Here is a 24,846-nt window from a genome sequence, read left to right as displayed (position 1 = left end):
CCATCATCTCGCTCTTGTGCTCTCATGCCATATCGTACGTTTCTTCCCTCGCCCTCGTCCGTCCCTCCCTTAGCGTGCTCTCGACGCGTTGTGCGCCTATCAAAAAAAGCGTCGCGCCACCTTCGCGAATCAGGCGAGCGGGCGATTTTCCGCGTGGCCGATGAAAAATGTGATTATGTCGATTCGAACGATATTTTCGTATATATAGATAAGAGCTTTTGCGTGCTTTGCGCATATACGAGTTTCGTCGCAAATTAATGAAACTCTCGCGCGCACGTTGAAAAACATAATTATCTTTGATTCTTTGTAATCGCATCTTATTTATATTGTATATATCTTAAGCAAGATATTTTTTTCAAATATTGCCCAGTCGTCCACGTATCGAATGAACATGCGATTATGTCGATTCGAATTAGTCGTTTCGATCTCGGACAAGATGTTCGGAGTAAATTGACGACAACGTAATTATATCTCGCGATTTGAAAAATTCCTTAAATCGTATATTAAACACACATATATATGTGAAAGATTGTTCTACTACGTTGTAGCATTGAATGACCGACGATTATCCGTATATGATTGTCGAGAGAGAAACGCGATTATATCTTCGATATACCGAAGATATTTTTACCTCTCGGACACAATCTTATATCGCGCGATTATTGCTTCGATTCGAGATTGCTCGTCTCGTCTTCTCCAGATTCGTGATATATTGTGGCGCAATAATACGTGGATTCGCGTATGATTTTCATCCAGCATCTGTCGCTAATAATATATCGTCGTACGATGATCTCGTCGGACACATCAAGAGGCAAGTGACAAAGACACGCGTGATGATCTCTTCTATGGTAATTAACCCTGACCACTCTGCTGGTTCCAAAGCCATCGCTCTGCATTGAAATAATTGACTCTTTTCTAGTGTTTTAGGAACACTTACCGTTCTCGGATTTGGGTGGAACGGGCTCGATCTTGACGGAGGTGGTGGCGTGTAGAGACGTGGAAACCTCGGCGACTTGGCAGGGCACCGAGGCCAGGGGTTCCCTCTTCACCGTCAGATTGGCACCGCTATTGTGGGCACCCGCATTGCTGTCCTGTCCGTTCCAAGATGAGGCGACAGGTAAAGTCCTGCTACAACCTATCTCCGAATGCACCACCTTCGTCTTGCCTGGAATTCATCGTTTCCGCGATCGTTAGTCGCGAATTCATAATCGAGAGAATCCCTTCTAATTCCATCTAATCCAAGAACGACGCGCGCGATAATGATCTCGAAAGTTTAAACTCTAAGTTTCCTCTTCGAGATTGGAGTTTAAGAATTCCAAGAACTCTTCGGGATTGGAAACTTGAAAAATTCAACAAACCGAGATAAGAAAGTATATAGCTTCAGAGAGGTTGAAGGGTCTAGAATCTGACGCCTGAGAAATGTGAATAAAAAATGAGAGATTAGAGAGATAAGAGGATAAGACAAAAAGGAGGTTTCGATCATCAAGGGTACCAAACGGACACCGAACTCGTACCGTTGCTATTCCTGCAGAGGCACGACGTCCTGGTCGATTTGTTCTCCAGCTTTACCGGTTGGCCTTGACTGGGCAGAAAGGCCTCCCGCTTCTTCGTGGCCGTGGCGGCGGCGGTGGTGGCTTGAACGGCGGCAGCTTGAACGGCGCCACCGCCGTGCACCAGCATGCCGCTGGTCATGCTGCTGGTGTTGGTCAGGCAGGACGAGGACGAGCCCGAGTTGACGGTGAGGTTGCATCCTGTCGCCGCCGTCACGCCTATCGGCGGTTGGTACTCCTGCAGGAGGACGCCCGTCGTCGGCACGATCCCGTTGGCCGAGTTGGGCGTCGAGAAGCTGTTGATGGTCAACGTCGGCGCGCCGCCGGTCACCAGGGATAACTGGGGTGAGAACGCGTTCTGGTGGAGGCCGCCTTTTGCCAAACACAGGAAACTTAACGTTAATATTGTTCCCATCCAAAGTATCAATTATCCGCGACTTGTCATAAGAGAGTGAACCCACAAAGTGTGACAGATTACGTGCTATTTCCGCAAGGCTTGATATCATGCTGATAATGTAGGATAATTTAGAATGGTAGGGGGAGAGAGGAAGCATTTCCGGTTCAGCAAACGCGATCGGAAAAAGTTGCTTCAATATTTTTTTAAAGCTTTCTCCGAGATGCTTTCTCATCCGCGCGGAAAGTGCTACAAGTTGTCGATTCGTCGTATGAGTATGAACTACTATCCGCGTATATAACAAGCGAAAGAAATAAGAGATATCTGTACGTGAGAGAGAGATTCTAATTTATCCTACTTATGTCAGTTCCATTTTCTTCGCTTCGCTTATCAGATTCCGTTGATTAGATTCGTTAAGTTCCGACTAATATAAGATGAGAAATTTAATGAATGCAGCGCGATTTGTAACGGCAATCATTCCGTTCTTGATAACACTCTGTTGAGAAATCAGAGATATATATATGCATACATTCCGCTATATTTAATTCCTCGCGATACAGCTTCTTCTTCCGCGTTTATTGCACAATAACGTTATAGATAATGTAGAAATAAGACGAAAATAACATGTATAATTGATATAACATTATCAACACACACACACACAATCCTATTCTTTATCGTTTGTCGTCAAAAATACACTCGTCTATTTTCCCCCTCTCGTTTAAAAATGAAAAAAATCCACGTTGCTCGTTTCGAGAAAGGAATTATCAAATTTTACGCACGTGCAGCGGTTCCCTGATATTCCCAAAATTTCCCGAGTGCGACAAATACGGTGATTCAATAGGTTTCTCTTACCGTGATGCAGATGGTGGAGCCCGGTGAGGTTGAGGGTGTGCTGAGTGTGCTGCGTGTGCTGGGCGTGATGCAGGCTACCGGCAACGTTAACCCCGACACCCTGCAGACTCAGGGCCTGCTGGCCCGCCGCCGCCGCCGCGGGCGCCAGGTTCGCCAAGTTTTTCGCCAGCAGCTCCAGCTGCGTCACGGGCACGGGGCTGTAGGGCGATCCCGGCGGGGGCGTGGGAGCGCCCCAGGTGTAGCCGCCCACCCCGACTCCGACCGCCGCGGAAAACACGCTCTCTGAAACTGGAGAATCCGCCGTCGCCGATTAATCGACCCGGCTCACCGCGAGCGGACGATAAGTGTACGGCATTCTGCGCTCTCTATCTCTTTCTCTCTCCTGCCCACGAATAGAAAAGTTATGCTATTCCGCGATCGCTATTCTAGATCGAGTCCACTCGACAATGTGTGTCGATTCGCGCATTGCTTTTTCTCTACTCGGAATATGGGGTATTTTATTTTGTGTAGAATTTTCTTTATTTGTGTACAAGGCATGTAATCTCTGAAACATTTAGCTTTTCGCGGAAAAACAAGAAAAGTCTCCATTTTTAATTATTAATAAAATACGGAGAGAGTATCTCTCCAGATAGGGGTACTTTGGTCCCATATTTCGTCAATAATTAGGATTCCATATTTTATCGATAATTACCTAACCGGATATTTTATCGATAATTGGGTAACTGCAGTTTGTAAATGAAGGAGAATACGATGGTATGGAAATGGAGCGGATATTAGAATTTTCAAAATCCGCGTTTCGCGAGGGAAAACTCGCGTTATTCTCGCGAGAGAGGGTGAGAGAGAGAGAGAGAGAGAGAGAGAGAGAGAGAGAGAGAGAGAGAGAGAGAGAGAGAGAGAGAGAGAGAGAGAGAGAGAGAGAGAGAGAGAGAGAGAGAGAACGCGATGTTCTATCAAAGCGCGCGGCAGCGCGATATATCTTCGGCAGCGCGCTGCGCCATCGCTAGGACTATTGATTTTATCTAAATGCGGATACGTATCTGCCTATGCAAATTAACGCGTGTGTAAAAAATATCTACGTTGATGTCTACCACGATGCGTATACGGAATTGACTGTCGTTAGCGAAATGACGTGACGTCGGAAAGTGTCACTCTTTGTAAGACGCATTTTGTCAAAATTTCGTATCTACATCTATACGTCCTGCGACTTTATATATACTTACTTGTACGTTCTGCAACACATCCCAACGAAGCATGAAAGATAAGATTGAATTGATTAAAAACCACGAAATCGAATCTTTACTATAATCGGGAAAAAATATCGTCTCGAGATTCATCGAAGGGTCCATATTTCGCCAGTTTATTGTCGATTAACACAATATAAGTTATGTACTGTAGGTATATAATTTATATTGCTCCATATTATATAATATATTAAAGTATAATACATATTATGTAACTTATATTGATTCATATTTCACCAACTTTTACTGTCGATTAGCAGTATAAGTTCTATATATACGCGACACGAAAAAGTCTTTCACGCAGAGCCTCTCCCAATTCACAATAGAGCAATTACGCAATTAAAGCTTGAAGGAGGATTAGGAGGATTCGGTGAGAGAGGAATTGAAGAATTCCCGCGTGCGGCCGCGTGTCCAGTTAGACTGTAGACTGTTTCCCCGCACGTTTCCTCTTCCTTTCCCCATCTCGAAATCTCCTCACAGTTCCTAACAACCTCATTGTCCGAGGTGTAACCCAAAACGCGGCTCCGTAAAGCGACGGCGGTGGTAAAGACCCGGCAGCAGATTCGGAAGGAAAAAGAAAAAGAGACGACACGCGAGGGACACGTCGAAGGGTCGATTCCCCTCCTCCCTCCGGAGTCTTGTCGAAAATGGAATCTCCGGCGAGATTTCAATTATCCGAGGGAGGCTCGAGCCAAGTTTTGTCACCAAGACACGGTTCAAAAAATCGCGCCAAGTTCGATCTAAAAGTGATTCCTCCTAATCGGTTCCTTCGAGCGTCAAACGTTCTTCGATCCTTTGCGGTCTTTTATGGAGGTCTATTTTACAGATATTGACGATATTTTTATCTTTGATCTTATATACAGATTATAGCTTATAGCTTTTCGTGTTATTTTCTCTGTATATAAGATTAATGATAAAAATATCGTCAATATCTACGTACATTTTGGAGGAGAAAACATGTCTGTGAAAATTGGCAGAGGTCAACCTTGAAGATTCTTGATTAATTTGTACTTTGGAAGATTCTTAACGTCATCCCCAAACGCACGATCGGATCGCAAAGATTCTCGCGTTTGCGCGGCGAAAATTGTTGTTTAAATGATTGTGCGACCTTGAAAGAAAACGAATCGGCGAGAGGAAGTCGTTGTAAACTTACCCTTGTGTGTCGTCGCGTGATAAGCCCGTGCTGGCGTCGGTTGCCCGGGGGTGGCAGGAGTGGCGGCGACGTAACTGCCCCCGCCACCCCCTGGGAATAACGAGTACAGTCCGTAGCGGTTCGCACCTGTAACATCGTTAAGATGTCGGAGAGTTTATAATTAATCCAGGTCAAATAAGTCAACGACACGCGATCGAGGAGGCGCTTAGCTTAACTTAACGATCGAACGAGGTTCGCGAACGCTTATATTTCCGAGATACGCACTCTCAAACCATGTATGTACATATGAAAATAGATCCGGCATTAATAATGACATCTATCGCCTGAAATATCCTGAAAAAAAGAACTGAATCTTTCTTTCTTTATCTTGTGGATACTATGCAACTGACTATTATAGAATAAAAAGTAGGAGAGATTCGATATTTCGCTTCTCTTTCTCTTTCTCTTTCCGTAGTAGTTGACTTAATTAACACGTGCCAGACAAAAGTATGACATATGCCGGTCAATCTTTTTATATCTATTGTTAACGCTTTGTTTTACATTCGATTTAACCGCGAGTTTTACCATATCGATCAATCACACTGAGGTATATGCAATCTTTATATCGTATGTAACAATATTTCTTCTGCGTATCTTCTGCTTATCGTCAAGTGCAAAAAAGTAATCAAAATTTCATCTTTATATTATGTCTCCGAACGATTGCTATGATGTTTGATGTTTCCAAATACTTGCCCATGGTAATATGTATGATATGTACAAGAATTATCATAAAATTATTAAAAGCGATGCCTATTAGCATAAAATTCGCGCCTCATGAAAATTCATAATGTTTGGAAGATAAACTTATTTGGAAAATAAGCAACTCATTATTTACTCGGCAATTGCGTAAAAACGTTAATAATAATGAGGCGTGCTTTGTCCAGTTTTTCAATGGATAATAATCAATCATCTTACAATTATTGACTTAGGTCCAGGGCCGGATTAACCTAATATGCGGCCCTAGGCAGATTTTGGTGGGGGCCTATGTAGGATTTTTTGAAAATTAATTGAACATTTGAGCACTAAAAAAGGAACTGTAATTAATATAATACAAATAATAACTAATAGTGAAATGCATCATTAACCATTTACGAATTTATTTATAAAATATAATTTTTTTGGTTATAAAAAAAATTTTTCTTCATTGGTTGGTGGGGGCCTTTTCGTGGTGGGGGCCCATAGGCAGTGCCTAGTTTGCCTATGCGTTAATCCAGCCCTGCTTAGGTCAGGTATAATATATAATGTTAGATGTTACTGAACACGGCTAATGGTTGTACCAAGTTATACTAAATGTAAACGTTAATTTAATGAGGAAAAAAAAATAAATATTTGTTCCATTTCGAAACTCAATAAATAAAAGCAGAGTATTCTCTCTCTCTCTCTTTCTTGACGTTTCTGAATGAAAACAAAGAATATTACATCGAAGATGAGAAAAAAAACTTTGCCGAAACCCGGGATTGAACCGGGGACATTTAGATCTTCAGTCTAACGCTCTCCCAACTGAGCTATTTCGGCATATAAACATTCTAACGTACAACTCAAATTCGAGTTATCGAGTTGATAATGCGCGATAAGCGTATTACATGTCGAGCGTGAACGACCTCCGATCAATAGTGAATATTACATAACAGATATACCGGATGCGCCATAGAAAATCCATAAGTATGGTATCTTTCATCAAGCTCTTTCTTTGCCTTTTTGTGAATGTTTAATATTAAAGAATTAAGACTAGAGTTAAAAATAACGACAAAAGAGGATGTGTTTCATCTATACATCTTACACAAGTGAGAAACAGACGCGACTTTCCGCAATTTTCGAGAGATAAATATATTCAAGATCGGAGTTTATATATAATCTTGGAAGAGTTACGCCGCCGCGAGATAATAATAATGATTGATACACAGACAGACACACTTACACATATAAATAATGTAATGCGAACCTTGATTGTGAGCGGGCGCAGGCGTAGCGGCCAGGGGTGGTATGCCCTGGGCCTGTTGATTGGGAACCTGATTGGGCTGTGCAGGTGCTAAAGGCCATAGGGTCGTTGTTGCGGCGGCGGTGCCGGTCGTCTGCTGCGCCCGTGCCACCGGGTCCCCCACGGGACGATCGCCGGTCCCACCTTGGGCCACGGGAGGGACCAACATCGAACCACCCCCTCCCGAGGCTGCAATCGGAGAATCGAGAAAAAAATGCACGGCATTAATCTCAATTTCAGGCGAGAGCGAGCGAGAGAGATAGAGAGAAAGAGAGAGTAAGAGCGCGATGAGTAAGAGCGATCTTAATTTCAATCGGATGCGGGTTCTCTCTCCTCGAGTGGAAGACTTCTTTTGACGGGAGATTTTCGCATTGTTATTCGCGTCGCAATATTTTTATGCTATCGACTTTTAAATATCCTGACGATTGGAAAGCTCTGACGTCGAAAAGCAAAATCCTATCTGAATCTTAATCGAAGAATAAGGTCGATTTGTTGAAAGAACTTTTAAAGAAAGAATCATTCTTGTTTTGACGTTTAGATTGAAGGAAGAAAAAGATAATATATCGGCTACAAGTCGGCTATAAAGAGTCCGTCATTAGTGCTATGATTAGTCGTTCCCGGACACCCCGTAGATACATGCGTAGCAGACGTCCATGCCTATAAATCCTCGTTAAGGTCTGCGGTAGAGAATAACGTATCGGCCGCACAATATAAGCCGAGAAATTACTTGTACTTTTCAACTATCGAGTTGAAAATATCGATGCCATATTGTGTCAAGGTATATCGATACCGCGATATCGTAGTATTGCGAAAGAATGTCTTTCGCGTAAGAAGCTTGAAAAAAGGATCGGGGAACGAGGAAGAAGGGTGAGAAGACGTTGAGAAGAGGCAGTGGATGAAGATCGAGATTGAAGTAGAAGAAACGAAGGGTGAGGAGAAGCAGGTAGTAAAAAACGGAGAAGAATTCGAAATGAAGAATATAGAGCGGTTTCAATGAGCTAAAGGAACATGAGAAAGTGCACACGAGGTGGACAACGAGGGAAAGAGGGAGGGGAGGGGGTTCCGTTTCGTAGCGGCGGGTGGATTAGGTCGGAAGGAACAGTGGAAGGGTGCGAGGTAGGAAAGGGTAGCAACAGGTCGGCAAGCATAATGTAGTCTCTTAGAGATATACAGGGTGACGCGCCTAAGGGTGTATTGCGCGGCAATCATCGTAGATCGATACATCCGGTCTTAAGATCGCCGGTTTGATAACTGCAATCTTTCGGTTTTGCTATAGTAAACGAGCGCTTTTATGTTCTCGCAGTATCTTGAAAGTGTAAACCACTTTGATCAGTCTTTGAAAAGGGGATCAATCTTTCGTTAGTTTCAACGCTTTCAAGAATCGACGTTACATAAATTTTTAATAAAAGAGGGGACTCTGATATATATATATATAACGCAACAGACTTGTGTTTTTTAATTCTTCTTTATATAATTTGTTAAATAAACGAATTACATGGAGAAGAATTTTAAAACAAGTCTGTTGCGTTTAATTTCTGCGCTTGGCTCTTATTAGCCTTTCCTATCTGGATTTCTGCATAAATAAATTTTAATATTTTTACTTTTTTCAGTTTTTATAGTTAATTTGATCCTCTTAAAATTAGGCTAAGTGTTAAGAAAATCAAATTAATCAATATACGAATATAAAAAAAGGGACGTAAATTTTACGCTCTGTGTGTCAGGAATGTAAACGGTTGATTAAAATAAATCTTTAAAGGAGAAAGATCTCCATAAATCTATAATCATATAAAATTTACAATGTGACCTACAAAACATGATTGCGCAACATCTCTCATTAAAGTACATTGATTCCAATTAATAAACTTCTACCTACGAATACGAATACTTTATTAAACAAGAGTACACCAACACGAGATGTAATATACGCAATTGTATTTATCACATCGCAAAGTAAAAGTTTGGCGCCGCCAAAGGTTAATTTCCGGCAACGCCTCATGTTACATCGCACAATGGAATGTAACATAACCGACATAACCGGCCGCATTAGCGGGAACATAATGAATATAACGCGCGGGGCCATTTTCATAAGAAAAATAGCTACGGCGCGGCAAGAGAATTATACAGTCACAAGTCACAAGTACGGAGTTAATCGCGATCCTTGACGCGCCCTCGCGTGCGCTCGGTCATGCGTGCACGCACGCGCTTACGCATAAACGGCTTACGCGAAGAATCGCATACACACTCGCCCTCGATCGCCTCGGTGCAGAGACTAACGACTAACCGCCAATAACCTGTCAATCCGCAGGTATACATTCACGGAGAAATACACGTGGCGTGCCACTCGCCGATAGCCGCGCGAATCATTATGATCGACCGTCTCTCTCTTTTCATGTCGTCCCTCTCCCCCCTCTCTCTCTATTTGTATATCGCTAGACATATACAATATTCGAGAATTAGAAGTTAACGTTAAGATTCAGACTCTTTTAAACGCTATAATGTACAAGATGCGCGTACGGATGATTCAGAATTATCGTTCTTTCTAGATGCGTGTACGAATAGATCATTAGTATGAAAATGCGCATCGATGGGATAAGATGATGTTCTTTCTTTGGGTTTGTGGAGAGAAAAGATTCTTCCAAGTGCACCATTCTTTTTACGTGCGAATCTTGGTCCCTGATTTTCGGCATCAGTTTCAAGTCGAGATTTTTCCTGAACGAAAGAAAAAAGATTCTCAAAAATTGATAAGCGATTAAAAATAAAGATATTCGTAATCCGTCTCGATAAGGTGTGTACCATCTGACGTAAGCTCGCAGGAACTTATCTCGCGACTACTATACCGCTCGATCGCGCGCCGTCAGAAATCTGGTCCGCGTGTTTTACAAACACCCCGTACGTACGTGTCGGCGTGCGATAAATAAATGGTGATGACGAAAAAGTCGACGGAGGAAGGAGAGACGAGAAGAGGAGACGCGTTCCGAAGGAGGAGAGGTCTCGACAACGGCCTAATTTTTCATTTCCATCGTTCCCGCCGCCAGCAGCAGAGTGAAGAGCGGAGCGAAGAAGAGGAAAGGGGGGAAGGGGGGAAAGGACGCGAAAGGGGGAAGGGGAATGGAAGAGAGAAGGAAGAACAGGTTTCCAGGTCGATAGAGTACCTATACACATAGGGCCCTACGAGCCCTGCGTGTCTACCTGACGATGCGGGGCCCAGTCTTTCTCTCTCTCTCTCTCTTTCTACGAGAAGGGAAAATGGTGAACAGGTGCTCGTAAAAATTTGACACCTCCGACTTTTCTTGTTTGCCCCCTCTCCCTCGCCCACCCCTCGTTGGCGGGGCGAATTACCGGGGTCGGGACTATCGCGAGCCTCCTCTTTCCCTGAGTCGACTCTGATTACGCCGCGATCAGCGGGAATCTCGCTTTGCAACTTCCGCTTTTTTTTTTTTTTTTTTTTTTTTGTGCAATGCGCGCGCGACTGGTGCAACCACATACTATCGCTACGAGGAAACCTAATTTCGTTATGATAATTTTATGACACCCGAATATTGCACAATGTGACGTTTCTGTAAAACTATCAAGGAATCGATCGAAAGAGAATCGATTATATATATCGTAAGATATATATCTCGAAACAGCAAAACAAGACAAATAGATTTTATATAATTTTTCTTTCTTCTCGCTCTCTTTTTCTTCTCTTCGCTACGCACAATGAAGAAGATTCGTAATTAGAGAAGAACACGAGGATCTTTTCTGCTCTATCTTTCCGAGATAGATTATTTTTCGTTTCCTGCCTAGTTCTCGAAAATCTCTCCGCTATTTGAAAACCCGCACACGTGTTTTTGCCTTCTCCCTCAAGATTTCTACATCTCTCTCCGAGTGTTATATTCATCAATTACGTGTCCCTCGGCAATCGCTTGTTATCCATCGCGCCAAGAATGATCGAAGAGCGATCGTCAACGGCCGATATCTCCCGATACCCGTCGGTCCGTCAAAATTCAGCCCCGCGAACAACGCGCAGATGAGGGTTAAGGAGTCTCTCCCTCTCCCTTCTTCACTCTCTCTCTCTCTCTGTCTCTCTCTCTCTCTCTCTCTCTCTCTCTCTCTCTCTCTCTCTCTCTCTCTCTCTCTTCCTCATGTGTGCGCGAGTCAGGGGTCGTGTACGCTCCGCTCCGCTGTCGGTGGGTCGATATATGCAGCCCAGGCGACGGGGAAGAGGGTGGCCAGGATTCCCGCGCGCGCCACCCTCCCTTTCTCCCTCTTGTTCCCCGTCCCCCCGGCCCCACACGCGACATGACAGGGGCGACCGAGCCGAGCCGGCTGTCATTTCCACATACAGCCCCACGTTATTCCGAGGGCCGAAATTTCCGATCTTTAACAACGCTCCGCGCAAAGGATGCCGATTTTAGCGGAATCCGCACAATTTATGGCTGGATCGAAAAAATTTTTCGCTTTCTCGAAGAAATCGATTAATGAAATTGAGATTTATGGGAGATTCGCGACACGACATCTATTTTCTGGAATCGAGAGGATCGATCGTCGCGTTGAGAGAAAATGCAAATCGAGCGATTTTTTTTGCATCGTTCGCCACAAACTCTTCTTGCGTCTGGAAATTATTCTGGTGTGATTAGAAACGCGTTCTCTCTCGAGACGCGGTTACGGCAACGTTCGTTCGTGTACGGCTATAAACCAAGAGATCCGAGAGGCCGAATCCTGAAGGCCTCTTTAAGCCTCTTCAGAGAAGGCCCGAGAGTAGAGGAGGCTCAGTTCGAGAGGACAGGTTCTTCGTCCTTCTTCGACGCCGGTGTCTCGCCGTGTCTCACCTACACCATGCTTCGGCTCCTTCGTCGGTCTCTCTCTCTCTCTCTCTCTCTCTCTCTCTCTCTCTCTCTCTCTCTCTCTCTCTCTCTCTCTCTCTTCTCCCCCCTCTTTCTCTCTCGACCCGCGGGCTCCTGCGTTCGCTGATAGTGCTCGCTCACGGTCCGAACACCTGGCTGGACGAGCGAACCGAATCCCTCGAACACGCAGGAATTTTTTCTACCTCGTATCTTTCTGTCGTAAGATAACGAAGCTTGTTGTGGCGTAGCTCATCGTGTAGATTCAAGGTCTCGAATTAATCTCTCCAAAATATAATTTTTTTTTGTTTTTGTTGGAGCAGAAGAAGATTGAATCACCCATCAAATCGCGAATCTAATGAATCGTAATGATAAGCATCGTCGAAAACTCTTCTAGTCGTAAACTAAATGAGAACCTCGAGCTAAAGAAAGGAAGAGGAACAGAGCAAGAAAGAAAGAGAGCGAGAGAGAGAAGCAGTGATCTTCAAAGTAAGCAGAGAAGGACGCACCGAAGGAAGACAGGAAGCTAAGGAAAGGGATCGCGATAGAGTGGATGATAGAGGGGGGACCGAAGGACGTGAAAGAGGCAACAAAGCGGGAGAGGGGAACGAAAGATGAAAAGAGAAGAAAGAAACTCTAGCTTAGAAGATAGGCAGAAAGAGATAGAGGGAGGAACTCTTTCCGTGCGAGAGAAGACCAAAGTCGAAGAGGAGGGGATCTCGAAACATCAACGGGGAACGAAGCGGCGTGGGAGAAGGACAGGTATAGGACACAAGGGTTTTAAGCTAGGCGCAGCATTCCAGGACCCGACCGTCCGTTTTCTCATCCCTTTCCTAGAATCAGGGTCACCGTTAAGAGACGCGCTGGCTGCGTGATCGATGTGATTTCGTGTATTCGAGTGTTACTCGTTGCTCGCCGCGTTTGCGTTTGTCATCGCGTAAAGAGACGCGTCTTCATTTGACTTAATGGAATACGAAAGAGATTGATTGATTGATTGATATTTATCAGCTATTTGTAAAATACAAGTCTAATTTACATTAATTACAATATACTCCTTTAACTCTCGCTTAAACGCTTCCAGTTCTTCGATTCGTCTTATTTCAGCTGGTAAGGCATTGTACATTTTCACTCCCTCATAAAACATACTCTTCTGTGCACTCGTTGTTCTACGAAACTGTACCACAATGTCCCCAGCTTGCCATGTCTGTCTTTCATTCTCTTTTCCCACTATTGTTAACTTATTTCTTAATTGATCCGGTAACATATTCTTTAAAATCTTAAAGATAAATATACACACATTATAATTCAGCCTCTGTCTTATGGACATAAACTGCAGCGCTTGCAGCATACTCTCCACTTTGGTATATCTATCACATTGCAATATGACCCTCATGGCCCGGTTTTGCGCTTTTTGCAATTCATTCAGTTGTGTTTCTCCCATATCAATTAACAGCGTCGCACAATACTCAAAGTGAGGCGTTATGATTGACTTATATATAATACATCTAGTGTATGCCGATATGTAGTTACCTATTCTATTTAAAAAACTCACTTTTTTCCCTATTTTCTTTAGCATATAATCACAGTGGTCCTTAAATCTTAACCTATCGTCAATAATTATGCCTAGATATTTCATTCTTTCCACACGCTCTATCTCCGTTCCATCCAAACATTTCAGTGTAATGTTACCTCTCAGTTCTTTTCGTACACTTCGAACTATCATATATTTCGTTTTCCCTGCGTTCATTTTTAACTTATTTGTATTCATCCATCTTTCCACTGTAACAAATGCCATATTCATTTTTCTTTCTAATTCCGCACTACTCCCTCCAGTCACATACACTAGCGTATCGTCTGCAAACATTTTTATACTACATCCCTCCGGACAGACTTTAATTATATCGTTTATATATATTATAAATAACAAAGGTCCTAATACAGATCCCTGTGGTACTCCATATTCTGTGGCCAATAATGTAGACCATTCATTGTTAAATCGTACCTGCTGTGTTCTATTCTTTAAATATGATCTTAACCATTCTAAAGCTGTTCCTCTAATTCCGTATTGATATAATTTCTCTAACAGTCTTTCTCTATCTATCGTTTCAAATGCTCGCTTGAGATCTATGAAAATTACCCCCACCATTTTTGCCTCACTAACTACCAGTTTCCATTCGTCAATGACTGTTTGAATCGCTGTTTCACACGAATACTGTTTTCTAAAACCTGACTGATGTTCTGTTATAATACAGTTATCTTCTAAATACGCCTCAATTTGCTTTTTAACTACTAATTCTAATACTTTCTCGAATATTGGAGAGAGAGAGAGAGAGAGAGAGAGAGAGAGAGAGAGATGGTTCTCTATCTTCAGGTAGAGCTTAGTATAGTAGTCCGTTTCTATAAACATCCAAAGTTTCACGCGACTCTATCTTTAGTTTCACACTTGTTACTCCGTGACACGCCGCATTTGAGCGACAACGGCAACTAATACTATACCTTTACTGGACGATGCGATGGAACGTTAGACTTCCCCTCGATATTTTAACAGTCATGAAGGCAGTCGTATGCGAGTAACTCATTATCATATTCATTTCTTTGGAAATTATCATATTTAGATATCGAGAAACTTAATTTTTTTATTAAAAGATATTACGAGATTAATGATTTTATTTTATCTGCGAGAGGCGAATAGGAAATCGAGCGGAAGTAAAGTCGTCGATCGTTCGCAAACTGCCATAACTCTGAGGAGAGAAACACAGGCGTATATATTTATATACGTACGAACGGCAATCGAAGCGCCAGTATACGACAAAATTGCGCGTCTAAGGGTTAATCGTATACGCGAGCCGTTCCAGAAGAGGATGGAAAAACTGCGCATCGGTAATGGTTCGCTCGTCGTAGCAATTTGCATTCGAGGCCGGCTTTAAAGGGACGAGAGAGTGGACGTTCCGTTCTGGAATTTCGCACGCTTTTCCATTTATACTCTCACGAGCCGGCGAGGATCAAGGATCAAGGATCTATCCGTATGATTTTCCCGAGCACAACTTTCACCCGAGCGAGGGGCAGGAAAGGAAAAGAGAGAATAGAGAGGGAGTATCTCATCCATTGCTAGTGATTATCCGTCCGGCGAATCTCTCTCTCTCTCTTCCGCGCTCGTTTTTAAAGATATCCGGCGACGTCCAAACTAAATGGCAGGTTCTTAAATCAATCTGAAATCTTTTTCAAGTACAGAAACTTGCTATAATTGCCCTACCAGAGCGAACGAGCAGAGAGATTCCGCTGCATTCGGTTTAGTTTATTTTTACAAAACAGAATGACATTAAACTACGCAGTTTTACCACTAACATATATCTCTCTTTCTTATCGAAAGCGAGCCCGAACCTGGCGCTCGCCAAATTGTAGAGCGCACGCATCTTCCTCTGCACCTTGTACTATTTTTACACCGTGTTATTCATCTATACCGAGATAGTCGGCCTATGCGCTGTGCGAAAAGTCACGAAAAGCTTTGTGTTTTCGGGGGCAAACAAAGTACGCCCGAGGAGGACTACGGGGCTTCCCGGGGCAGGTCGCTAGGCAACTGGCGCCCCCCACCATCGTCCGCGGCGCGATGCCGCGCGTTCACGGGGTGTACCCGAATTAAATGATCCTCCGCACCCCGCGTTTTCTTCCTTCTTCGTTTTCTCGTCGGAAACCCGTGAAAGACTCCTGTCACACGTTAGATACGTGAATCACACGTGTCGGCGCGAGAAACTACTCCGACTATCTCGCGATAGTCTTGGATGGGATAGGGAATGACGTTAATTGTTAATCAATCGACTACTGCTATTTGGCCGCACGACAATTCGAAAATTAAGGGAGGAAAGAAAAGAAATAATCGGATAAATCGATATTACAATGATGAAGATGATTTGCTCGCGCAATGATTGCTTTTGTTTTGAGTGTTCTGTGTACAATTGCATTTTCGTTCGTTTGTTTCTTCGACGTTCTAACGACAGTAAGGGGTTTCGTATATATAGCTAACTTCGCGTGTGTTGATCATAAAATAGCTATAACGACGGGGAAGCCATCAGTTAGCATGTACAGTAATGAGGATAATGTCTGCGTTAGAGTTCTGCGTCGAATGCATTAGGAAAACGATGTTGAAGAAAAGCGAAATCGAAGTGTACTATAGTAAAGTTGCAGAATCTCTCTCTTTCTCTCTCTCTCTCTCTCTCTCTCTCTCTCTCTCTCTCTCTCTCTCTCTCTCTCTCTCTCTCTCTCTCCTTCTCTTTCTCTCTTTGTTGGTAATATTTTATCCTGTCAAGGAAAAGCGTTTTACTCTTCCAAAGTTATATACTTTTGGGGGGCGTATCGAAGACAGGAAGCGATGAAATGATTTTTTGCCAAACGGTCACAGTCTTTTCTCGTTCGTTCCGCAGCTCGACCGTCTTTCTTCAAAGAAAGACGAGAATGTACTGAAAAGTGGCAAGAATCAAGAATGCAGAGCTTAGGAAAAAATGAGGAGAGAGGCTGCGCGAACGAATGGCGCGCGCGTGCGCCATTTTGAAAGTATACCGCAAGTTGAGAAACAATCTTTTATATTTTTTTAAAATTATACGACGCGCCCATATCGCGGAATAAATAAATATATATATATATATATATTTATTTATATATTATATATATAATATATATTTTAACATATTACGCATTATATCTGTTTCTTTGTATCTCATTATCGGAAATTGATCTTTCCGCACTTTTTCATTCTTTAAAAGGGCTATTCATTATCTAAATCTAAAGTGACTCGGAACTTGGGACTAACTTGGTTTCGTTACCAGCGCGATAGTGTTCGCCTAACTCCGTTCTAGCCGCGCTCGGTTAAGACCAATCGAACAAGTCGGTCTATGTTTCACGTTTCGGTACGACGTAGCCTTGGCACCAAGCAGGCGAGAGAGAGAGAGAGAGAGATATCGCGGTGTCAAGTTTCGGCGGGGTTCCGCCAGTACAATCACACGTTAATGGTTAATTCTGGCATACCCCCATAAAGCCCCGCGGGTTCTTAGGAGCGCTTTTAAACCATCGGGCCCCGTACACACGCCGAGGAAATTAAAGTCCCTCGGGGCCGCTCTCTTCCCTCCCTCTTCCCCCACTCCCCGCCCCTCCTGTCCGCCGTCCGACTGCCCGCCGTTCGTAAATTGGAGTAAACTAGACCTAACACAACCTGAGTCGAGCGCCAGACCTAACTCAGAACCACGGCTACGATACACGTATGACAAATAAACGTATGCTTCGATTTCGCGTTTCTAACGCGCGGCCGAGAGACGCCTCCGAGATTCTAACGACGACGGGAGGCTCCCAGATAGATATAGAGTGTCTTGAAAATTCTGATCCCAGTTCTAATAACGGAGTTATTGTAATCAAGTAACTCCAATGTCTTTTTGAGAAAAAAATTTAGCGCTCAGTATCAAACATTAATATTAAAAGCAAGATTAATTTAGTATATTTTATTTATTATCTTTAATTAAAAGTTTAAAAAATAAAATTCACTTGAATTCAAGCGAACAATAAAGTTTCGTTATTTTATTGCACCTCGCTTTTATCACCGGAGACACACAGATATTTTTATATTTTTCGATCGAGGAAAGATTGATCTCGCCGGATCGCTCGAAAAATTTAGCATCAAAATTCGGATGATCGATCTTAAGGATCGCGGGCTTTCGTCCCGCCGCAATCGGACGTCGAGCGTGACGGGGGAAAGAGAGAGAGAACCATCAAAAAACCGATCGATCGGTCGGTCACGATTTCACGGATCACCCCGTATATATGTCCGCGCGGCTAGAGAGATGGGTGGAACTCTCGTATCTGCGCGCCCGCGCGTTCAGATATATAGGAAGTGGACGAGAGAGAAAGAAAGAGAGAGGGAGAGAGAGAAAGAGAAGGAGAAAGAGAGAGGCCTCCCCCCCCCCCTCTCTCTCTCTCTCTCTCTCTCTCTCTCTCTCTCTCTGTCTCTCTCTCTCTTTCCAACACCCGGCATAAAGGGGATATACGCGCTGCTCGGCTGGTGAGCAAGGCCGACGAGCCCATAGTAGCGCTCTATCGGCTTTAACAACGAGTTTCAGAGCTTTCTGCCTCCCCCTTCCTCCCCCGCCCCCACCAACCTTCCTCCCTCCGACCTCTCCGCTCCCTTCGCGTCTCCCGCTTCCTCCTGCACCTTCGCCGTCCCCTTTTCTTGCTCGGTGTCTTTCTGAATTTTTCAGCCTCCTCCTCCCCGCAGCAACTCGCCCACCGCCTTACCGAACGCGAGACTCTCTTCGCATCCGCTTCTTCTTCTTCTACTCTCCGAGCGAAGCTACGCTTCTTTTCCTCTTTTGCTCTCTCTCTCCTTCTCTCTTTTTTTCTCTTCTCTTCTTTCTCTCTCTCTTTTTCCTTTCGTCTCGCATGCCTGTCCTCTCGCGCGCGGACACAAGTGCCGATTTATTATTTGTCGTTGCCGAGTAGCACGGGGGCGCGTTTCGTTTTCATTCGTTAACGATTTTCCATCCGTCGCGATCTCTCCATCTCGCGTTATCGAACCCGGTGGTGAAAAAAAAAAAAGAAAAGAAAAGCAGAAGCGAGCTTTAACATGAGAGCTACGTTACGCGTCGTTATCGGACACTTGTGTACATTCGACGAAATGTATACGTTTGCGCGACGAAAATTACTGCAATCGGAGACTTTGGAGAGAGAGAAAGAGAGAGAGGAAGGTCGATACGCATACTTGGCGAAGTACACGCGATTTGTCGCATGTATGCGTTTACCTTCATCTAGACGGAAGGCGGAATTCCTGAGTCTAGTGTTTCGGCTATTTGTGACGGCTTCTAATAGAGCGCTTCTCGCTCGTTTTCTTGACGGAATTTAACAGCGTGTGAAAATTGGGTTACACGCGTGAATAAGGGGACAGGCGGCGAACGTTTTTAGCCTATGACGGATAGCGAAAGAGACAGAGCGAAGTCCTCCGCTCGAGCGAGCGTCTGTCTCTCTGTCTCTTTGTGTGTGCGCGTGCGCGCACGCGAGGAGAGAGAGAGAGAGAGAGAGAGAGAGAGAGAGAGAGAGAGAGAGAGAGAGAGAGAGAGAGAGAGAGAGAGAGAGAGAGAGAGAGAGAGAGAGAGAGAGAGAGAGAGAGAGAGAGAGAGAGAGAGAGAGAGACAAATACTGTCGCGCGTTCAACACATCTCCATATGATTCCCCATACGGCTCGGCTCATGCGGTAGTTGTCGAGCAAAGGCCTCGTACGGAAGCGATTTGGTACTTCTCCGTCCGTGAGTTAAGAACTCTCATTACTCTCCCGCTATATCACGCGATCTCTCACGCGCCAGCTACTTTTACGCCCTTCCAACCGCGAATTTCCGCGCGAAAATCACAATTTCGACGATAGATGTAACAGCTATTTCACGACTTTTCTCACATGAAATTTGAGATCTTTTTGTTGTTTTAAAAAGTTCGGCGATGCGGAAAGTCAAAGTTGATGCAACGTACCGGGATACGTCTTTGAACGCCGGTGGCGGCGGGCGGCGGCGATGTCGCGTCTCGACGTCGACGCGAAAAACGGAAAAGCACCTTTAGGGTCGACGCGAAAAGCGCATCCGCGATCACCGCCCCTATCTGCCGTGTTCTGCAACGGGGTGATTATCACCTTATCAGATTGACGTAGCGTTTGTACATCAGGTACGATCGCGCGTTGGACAACGGCGAGGAAACTTAACTCTCGACCTCGTTTAAGGTCACTCCCATTGAGAATTGTAAACTGTATCGAAAAATATTACAGCGAGGACAGAAAATTTTCGATCGTTTCTCCTTACTACTCTACCTACTTGAAAAAAAAAAATTGGCGTTTTAGAAGAGATCGGATCATATGATATAATATGTAGATCGATATACGAGAAATATTAATTTATATTATATTTATTTTATATTAATTGACAATTCTCTCATAATCATCATTAAAGTATGAAAATCCATTTTTTTCATCAAACATTTAAGGCTGGATTTTCATCTAACACTATAACGCTGGATTTCAGCATCAGAAGACGTCACATGATCAAAATTGACGAATTGGTATCTTTATTTTTGGTCATAACGTCAGGTGAAAATGCACCCTAAGAGGTTTCTAACCAAATTATGACGAAATTTTATTTTCAGCCGTTTAATATCAATAAAATTGATACGCATGTCATGTTAATGATTTATATAAAATAGTCAGTGTCATACAGACGTACAGCTTACTCGGATAACGATTTTAGAGGTCGCGGAATATCCCGTCGAGAAGCGTCGTTGCAAAGTAAAACAGCGAACGAACGAACGAGCGGGTGAAACAGGGTTAAAACGATCCACGATCACGGGAACGGTCGGTCGCAGGGGGAAAAAAGATGGCGCCAACGAGATACACGCGTTTCGCACGCTACGCCGCCGATGCGAGATAAGACGCACAACTAGGTTACTCCACGCAGTTGCGCCATTCCGCTTAATTGCTCGACTTGGAGCAAGGTAGACAGCTCTCCCGGCGGCGACCGATTAAAAAGGCATAAGTATAATTAATAAAAAAAAAAAAAACCCAGCACGCCGCGCTAGACTTTTTCTAATGACGAATAGCGCCGACATTTAGAGGAATTTTCTTCCCGATGTTCGGATACCGGTTTTATTAGGTCAACGGGGTTAGTCAGGTCTGTACCAAGATTGACTGCAGTTTTGGAAAACTCCTAGCCTTCTCGGTTGGAAAACCCGAGAGAAAGATTGCGGCGCACAGTCGGAATTACATCATAGGATATGATTGAGACACAAGTTGGATAAAGGTAGACAGATGAAATAGTATTTTCTTCCTGAAAATTTGGCATTTGTCCCGAATATATATTCTGCAACAGTTGTAAACCGATCTGTATGTAGGAAGTTCTTAAAACGTTTCGTAAGAGATCCCGCGTGAATGCTGTACAGGATGATTAACAGAAGACGTCTCATGACAATCTCTCTCTCTCTTATCATATCATCAGATCCATGTAATAAAAAAGTATCAATTTAAAACTCGAAACGCGTACAACAATTGATTAATATGAGAATTGTCAATTAATATAAGATACAATATAATAAAAATATAAATTAATATATCTTTCACATATCAATCTATATGAACTGATGTCTTTTAAATCGTCAAAAGAGTCTCCGAATATTCTCTATAAAAGTTTTTCCGAATATTTCACATCTTGTAAATCTTCCGAGTCTCTTCGGATGAAAAAAAAATCTCAAAGCAAAGTTCCAACTGCAAAAACCCTCTTCAGCACCGCTGTATACGTCGCTAGTGGTTAGAAGTCCCCTTCTTCTTCGTCGGTTCTGCCACCGACGAGAGACCAGTCCGCACTCGTTCCCTCTCTCTTTCTCTCTTTCTCTCTTTCCGTCTCCTTCTTATCCGTTCCTCTCTTTCGCTTACACACAGCAATACGCTCAAGCGATATCATGCTGCGATATCTACTTTTGTTGCATGCCTGCGCTATCTCCATCCTGTCCCTTCCTCGCCGTTATTTCTTGTTCTCTCTCTCTCTCTCTCTCTCTCTCTCTCTCTCTCTCTCTCTCTCTCTCTCTCTCTCTCTCTCTCTCTCTCTCTCTCTCTCTCGCGTCCTTTCTTTCATATCCTCTCACTACGTCGCATACAGGTCGATTACTGCAGGCTCTATCCCTTCTCGTCCCCCCCTTTCCTTGTCAATAGAGTAAATTTTTAGCGCAATCACCTAGCCAACTGCACGCACTTGTCGTTTCGGATAAAGCACAAGTACAGGTCAGCCAGGGGCGTAATCGGAAATTAATCCCGGCGGATGTGCGGTTTTGTTCCGCTGGTGTGTGAAATAAGATTGCATAGTAGGTTATTGTCCTATTTGTCATTGTAGTACATAGATAGACGCGTATTGAAATCCCTTCTCCCTCAAAGATATAGGGCAAATTAAAAAAATACACGATTGTTTTAACAAGGAATCGATAACAATTTTATTAAGAAAAATTCAACCTCGAGCGTCTAACGGAAGACCATCTTGATGGTTTTATTACCAGTTTTTTCTTTTTTTTACAAAATGGGAAGGCATCTTTTCGAAATTGCGAAGCGATTGTTGTCAAATTCTTTTACAAGATATTTTCAAAAGAAACATGTACAATAGTCTCATGCTGGAGAGGCTGTCTCCTCGCTGCACGTAGCTTGTATGATGGCAATTACTGCCATTTCTACAAGGCTGTAGAAATATCTCTGGAAACTCTAGCGAAGTTATTGTCACTGGGGCTTGGCTGTGCGGCGAAACTGGCATTACTCGATACGCGAGCATCCATCGTCTTTCGCAGCTACGATTCTCATCGTTGTTGCACCTGAATATATCTACAACAAAGAGGGTGCGTTCGCGTACTTTCAAAAGGACCGCCGATAATTATCGTGGTAACACAATTTGCATCGCTTTCCCCCGCAAAGTAAGGGTCCCTAAGGCTAGTAAGTTGTGTTTGAACGGTGTAAATTAACTAATCACGAGAGTTACAATTTTCGCTCTTCCTATTCTCTCTCTGTTATAAAGCTTTATCTCCCGAACGGAGAAGAGAGGAGAAAGAGAGGGCCGAGATCTTGTTAATTAGAGAGTTAAGCATCATCGATGAAAGCCGATGATATCCCATGACCGAAATTCAATAATCGATATATGTATGTATCGAAATATTTCACGTGTTTTTTATTTGTATCCGGGAGATGATAAATCGCCATCGAGTATTATAATGTATATAAATTAATAAAGTTACTTTCTTCCGCGTGTTTTCGTTTTCGTTTCGTTGCCTTTTCGCGCGCGCCTTTTCTCTCTCAAAACCTTAATAATTATAATTATAACAAAGATTCTCGAGAGTTCGCGCGCGAAGGTCAGAGAGAAAAAGTTTGTTAGTCGAGAAAACTGTCCTTTCTTCCTTCCTTTCTGTCCTGAACTTTCAAGTTCCATATAGCAATTTCTGCAACTTTTCTCTCTCTCTCTCTCTCTCTCTCTCTTTCTCCCTCCCTCGTCTCTCTTCTCTATCTTTCTCTCTCTCTCTCCATATCTCTACTCGAGCGCGAGTTTGAAGAGCATATACGAGCTAGAACTTTCCGGAAGAAAGCGAAAGAGTCGGTGCTCGTAAAAAAGAAGCGTTACCAGGAATATGCATATAATAATTGGACGATATTTTCAATTTTACGAGGAGGAACAAGAGCTACGAGCTATCGTTGCCGGCGAAGCGAATGGCTAATCGTCGCGCGAGAGCGACAAAACAACGAGGCGAAATCGAGAAGAGGCTAAGAGAGAGAAAGAGAGGATACACCTTTATCTGTATACGAGAATGGCGCGGCCGCCAGCGGCATTAACTGACATCTCGGGAAAGTCAAAGGAGGAGAGGAACAATATTACAGGGTAGGATCAAAGGAGTGATGGGGAGAGATGAGGCACAGAGCAGCAACAGCGGCGGCGGCGGCGGAATAGTGTGTGTATGTGTCCCTTAAATGATTGACGGTCGGCCTGGGCCAAGAGAGGAGAGAGAAGAGAGAGAGAGAACGATGGTCGAAGAAACGTAGAACCCGGTGAGTGAGGAGGCCCGGAGTGTGCTTTCCAAATGTTCTCCTAGCCTTCTCCTAGCCGACCCACGGCGAGTATAGGCCGGGATCATTAAGAGTTCCCCATTTTCGCCGGAGAAAACTCTCCGGCTGTATCTGTCGAGTCCATTTGTATCCCCCTTACCGTGACGGATACCGAAAATAATAATTGCCTGAGAGATCGCGCAGATGTACTTAAACGTATTCGGTGGACACGTTTGGATACTACGGAATTTTATGACATTTGTTTTCAAAGTGCCGCGGTTAACTTCTCTGTCAATGAACAGGTAACCCGAAGCAACTTTAATGTTCAAAATGTGTCGCTTTTCTTCGCTCAAAACAAAAAACACAAAGAGCCTTTGTATTCGGAAACCTTCTGAAATCTAACGGTAAAGAATGCTCGCGATGTCCAGCAGTTACTAATATAAAAAACTTGTCACAGTGCAACGTGTCAAAAACACGCGGGTATCCATGCATTAATGAAGAGATGAAAAATGATACGTTGACAGAAAGGTTAAAGAAGCTTTAAAATTTTCTCGAATTAAAGCTCTATATCTACAAATCCCAGGATTTAACAGATAAAACTTGTCAAATTTTTAAGTATCGTTACACTTTTCTCTCCTCGATCGCTCTGGTAACAAATTGTGAATCCAAAAAATAAAAAATAAAAGAATGCATGCTTACAGTTTGTTGTATCGAGCTGATGTGAGAACAGACTTTTCCAGTATCTTAGACTTAAAGAGGAATTGATATCGCGCAAACTGACGGGAAATCGAAGCTCTCTTTCGAAGGTGCCGGGCATTCGAGGCGTAGGTTATTGCGAATACCATCGCGAGAAACGTCGCTAAAAAAAAGAAAAAAAACGGGCAGGCCGGGAGGCGAGCAGTGGTCGTGCCAGTGTCAAGTCGACCCGGGCAAACAGGAAGCGAGACTTACGTCATGGTCCCCGACACAACTCGGTCGACCGCGTGTTGAACCGGTGGCACTAAAATCAAGATCGAGAGAGACGAAGGCAGAATAGCTTCCATAAATTTTGTAAATCGCTCGCGATCGAACGATGCGTCCGAACGAAGAGGGGAGAGGAGGAGGAGGAGGAAGGGTATAAATATGCGCTATAAGACACGATTCGGACCGAGACATCGGAGGAAACTCAATCGTTTGAATTTTTCCGTCGATCGTGCATTCAGAGTCGCAAACTCGGTTTAAAAAGCGCAAAACTC

At 43.7% G+C, this 24,846-nt stretch overlaps 1 protein-coding gene and 1 non-coding gene across 5 annotated transcripts in view; both read right to left on the bottom strand.

Annotated features, from left to right (window-relative positions):
- The window catches only part of Wge (BAH domain and coiled-coil containing protein winged eye), a 60,889-nt gene that overhangs the window by 24,217 nt on the left and 11,826 nt on the right, over positions 1–24,846 (bottom strand). For 3 of the 4 annotated variants that reach the window (XM_083034323.1, XM_083034324.1, XM_083034325.1), the window contains exons 2-6: positions 7,175–7,399; positions 5,194–5,319; positions 2,800–3,087; positions 1,515–1,922; positions 938–1,165 (exon numbers count right to left, since the gene is read on the bottom strand). In XM_083034323.1, the coding sequence (XP_082890449.1) occupies positions 938–1,165; positions 1,515–1,922; positions 2,800–3,087; positions 5,194–5,319; positions 7,175–7,399 (1,275 nt within the window). The remainder of the gene's footprint in view (positions 1–937; positions 1,166–1,514; positions 1,923–2,799; positions 3,088–5,193; positions 5,320–7,174; positions 7,400–24,846) is intronic. The other variant, XM_083034326.1, reaches the window with a different exon arrangement.
- On the bottom strand, positions 6,675–6,747 carry Trnaf-gaa (transfer RNA phenylalanine (anticodon GAA)). The gene has a single exon. It is a non-coding gene; the product is annotated as a tRNA-Phe (tRNA).

Source organism: Prenolepis imparis, unplaced genomic scaffold (genome assembly GCF_030444845.1).
Source record: "Prenolepis imparis isolate NDT839.2.m4 unplaced genomic scaffold, iyPreImpa1.0 SCAF_3, whole genome shotgun sequence".
Lineage (NCBI taxonomy): Eukaryota > Metazoa > Arthropoda > Insecta > Hymenoptera > Formicidae > Prenolepis > Prenolepis imparis.
This window is presented reverse-complemented; position numbering and strand designations above follow the sequence as displayed.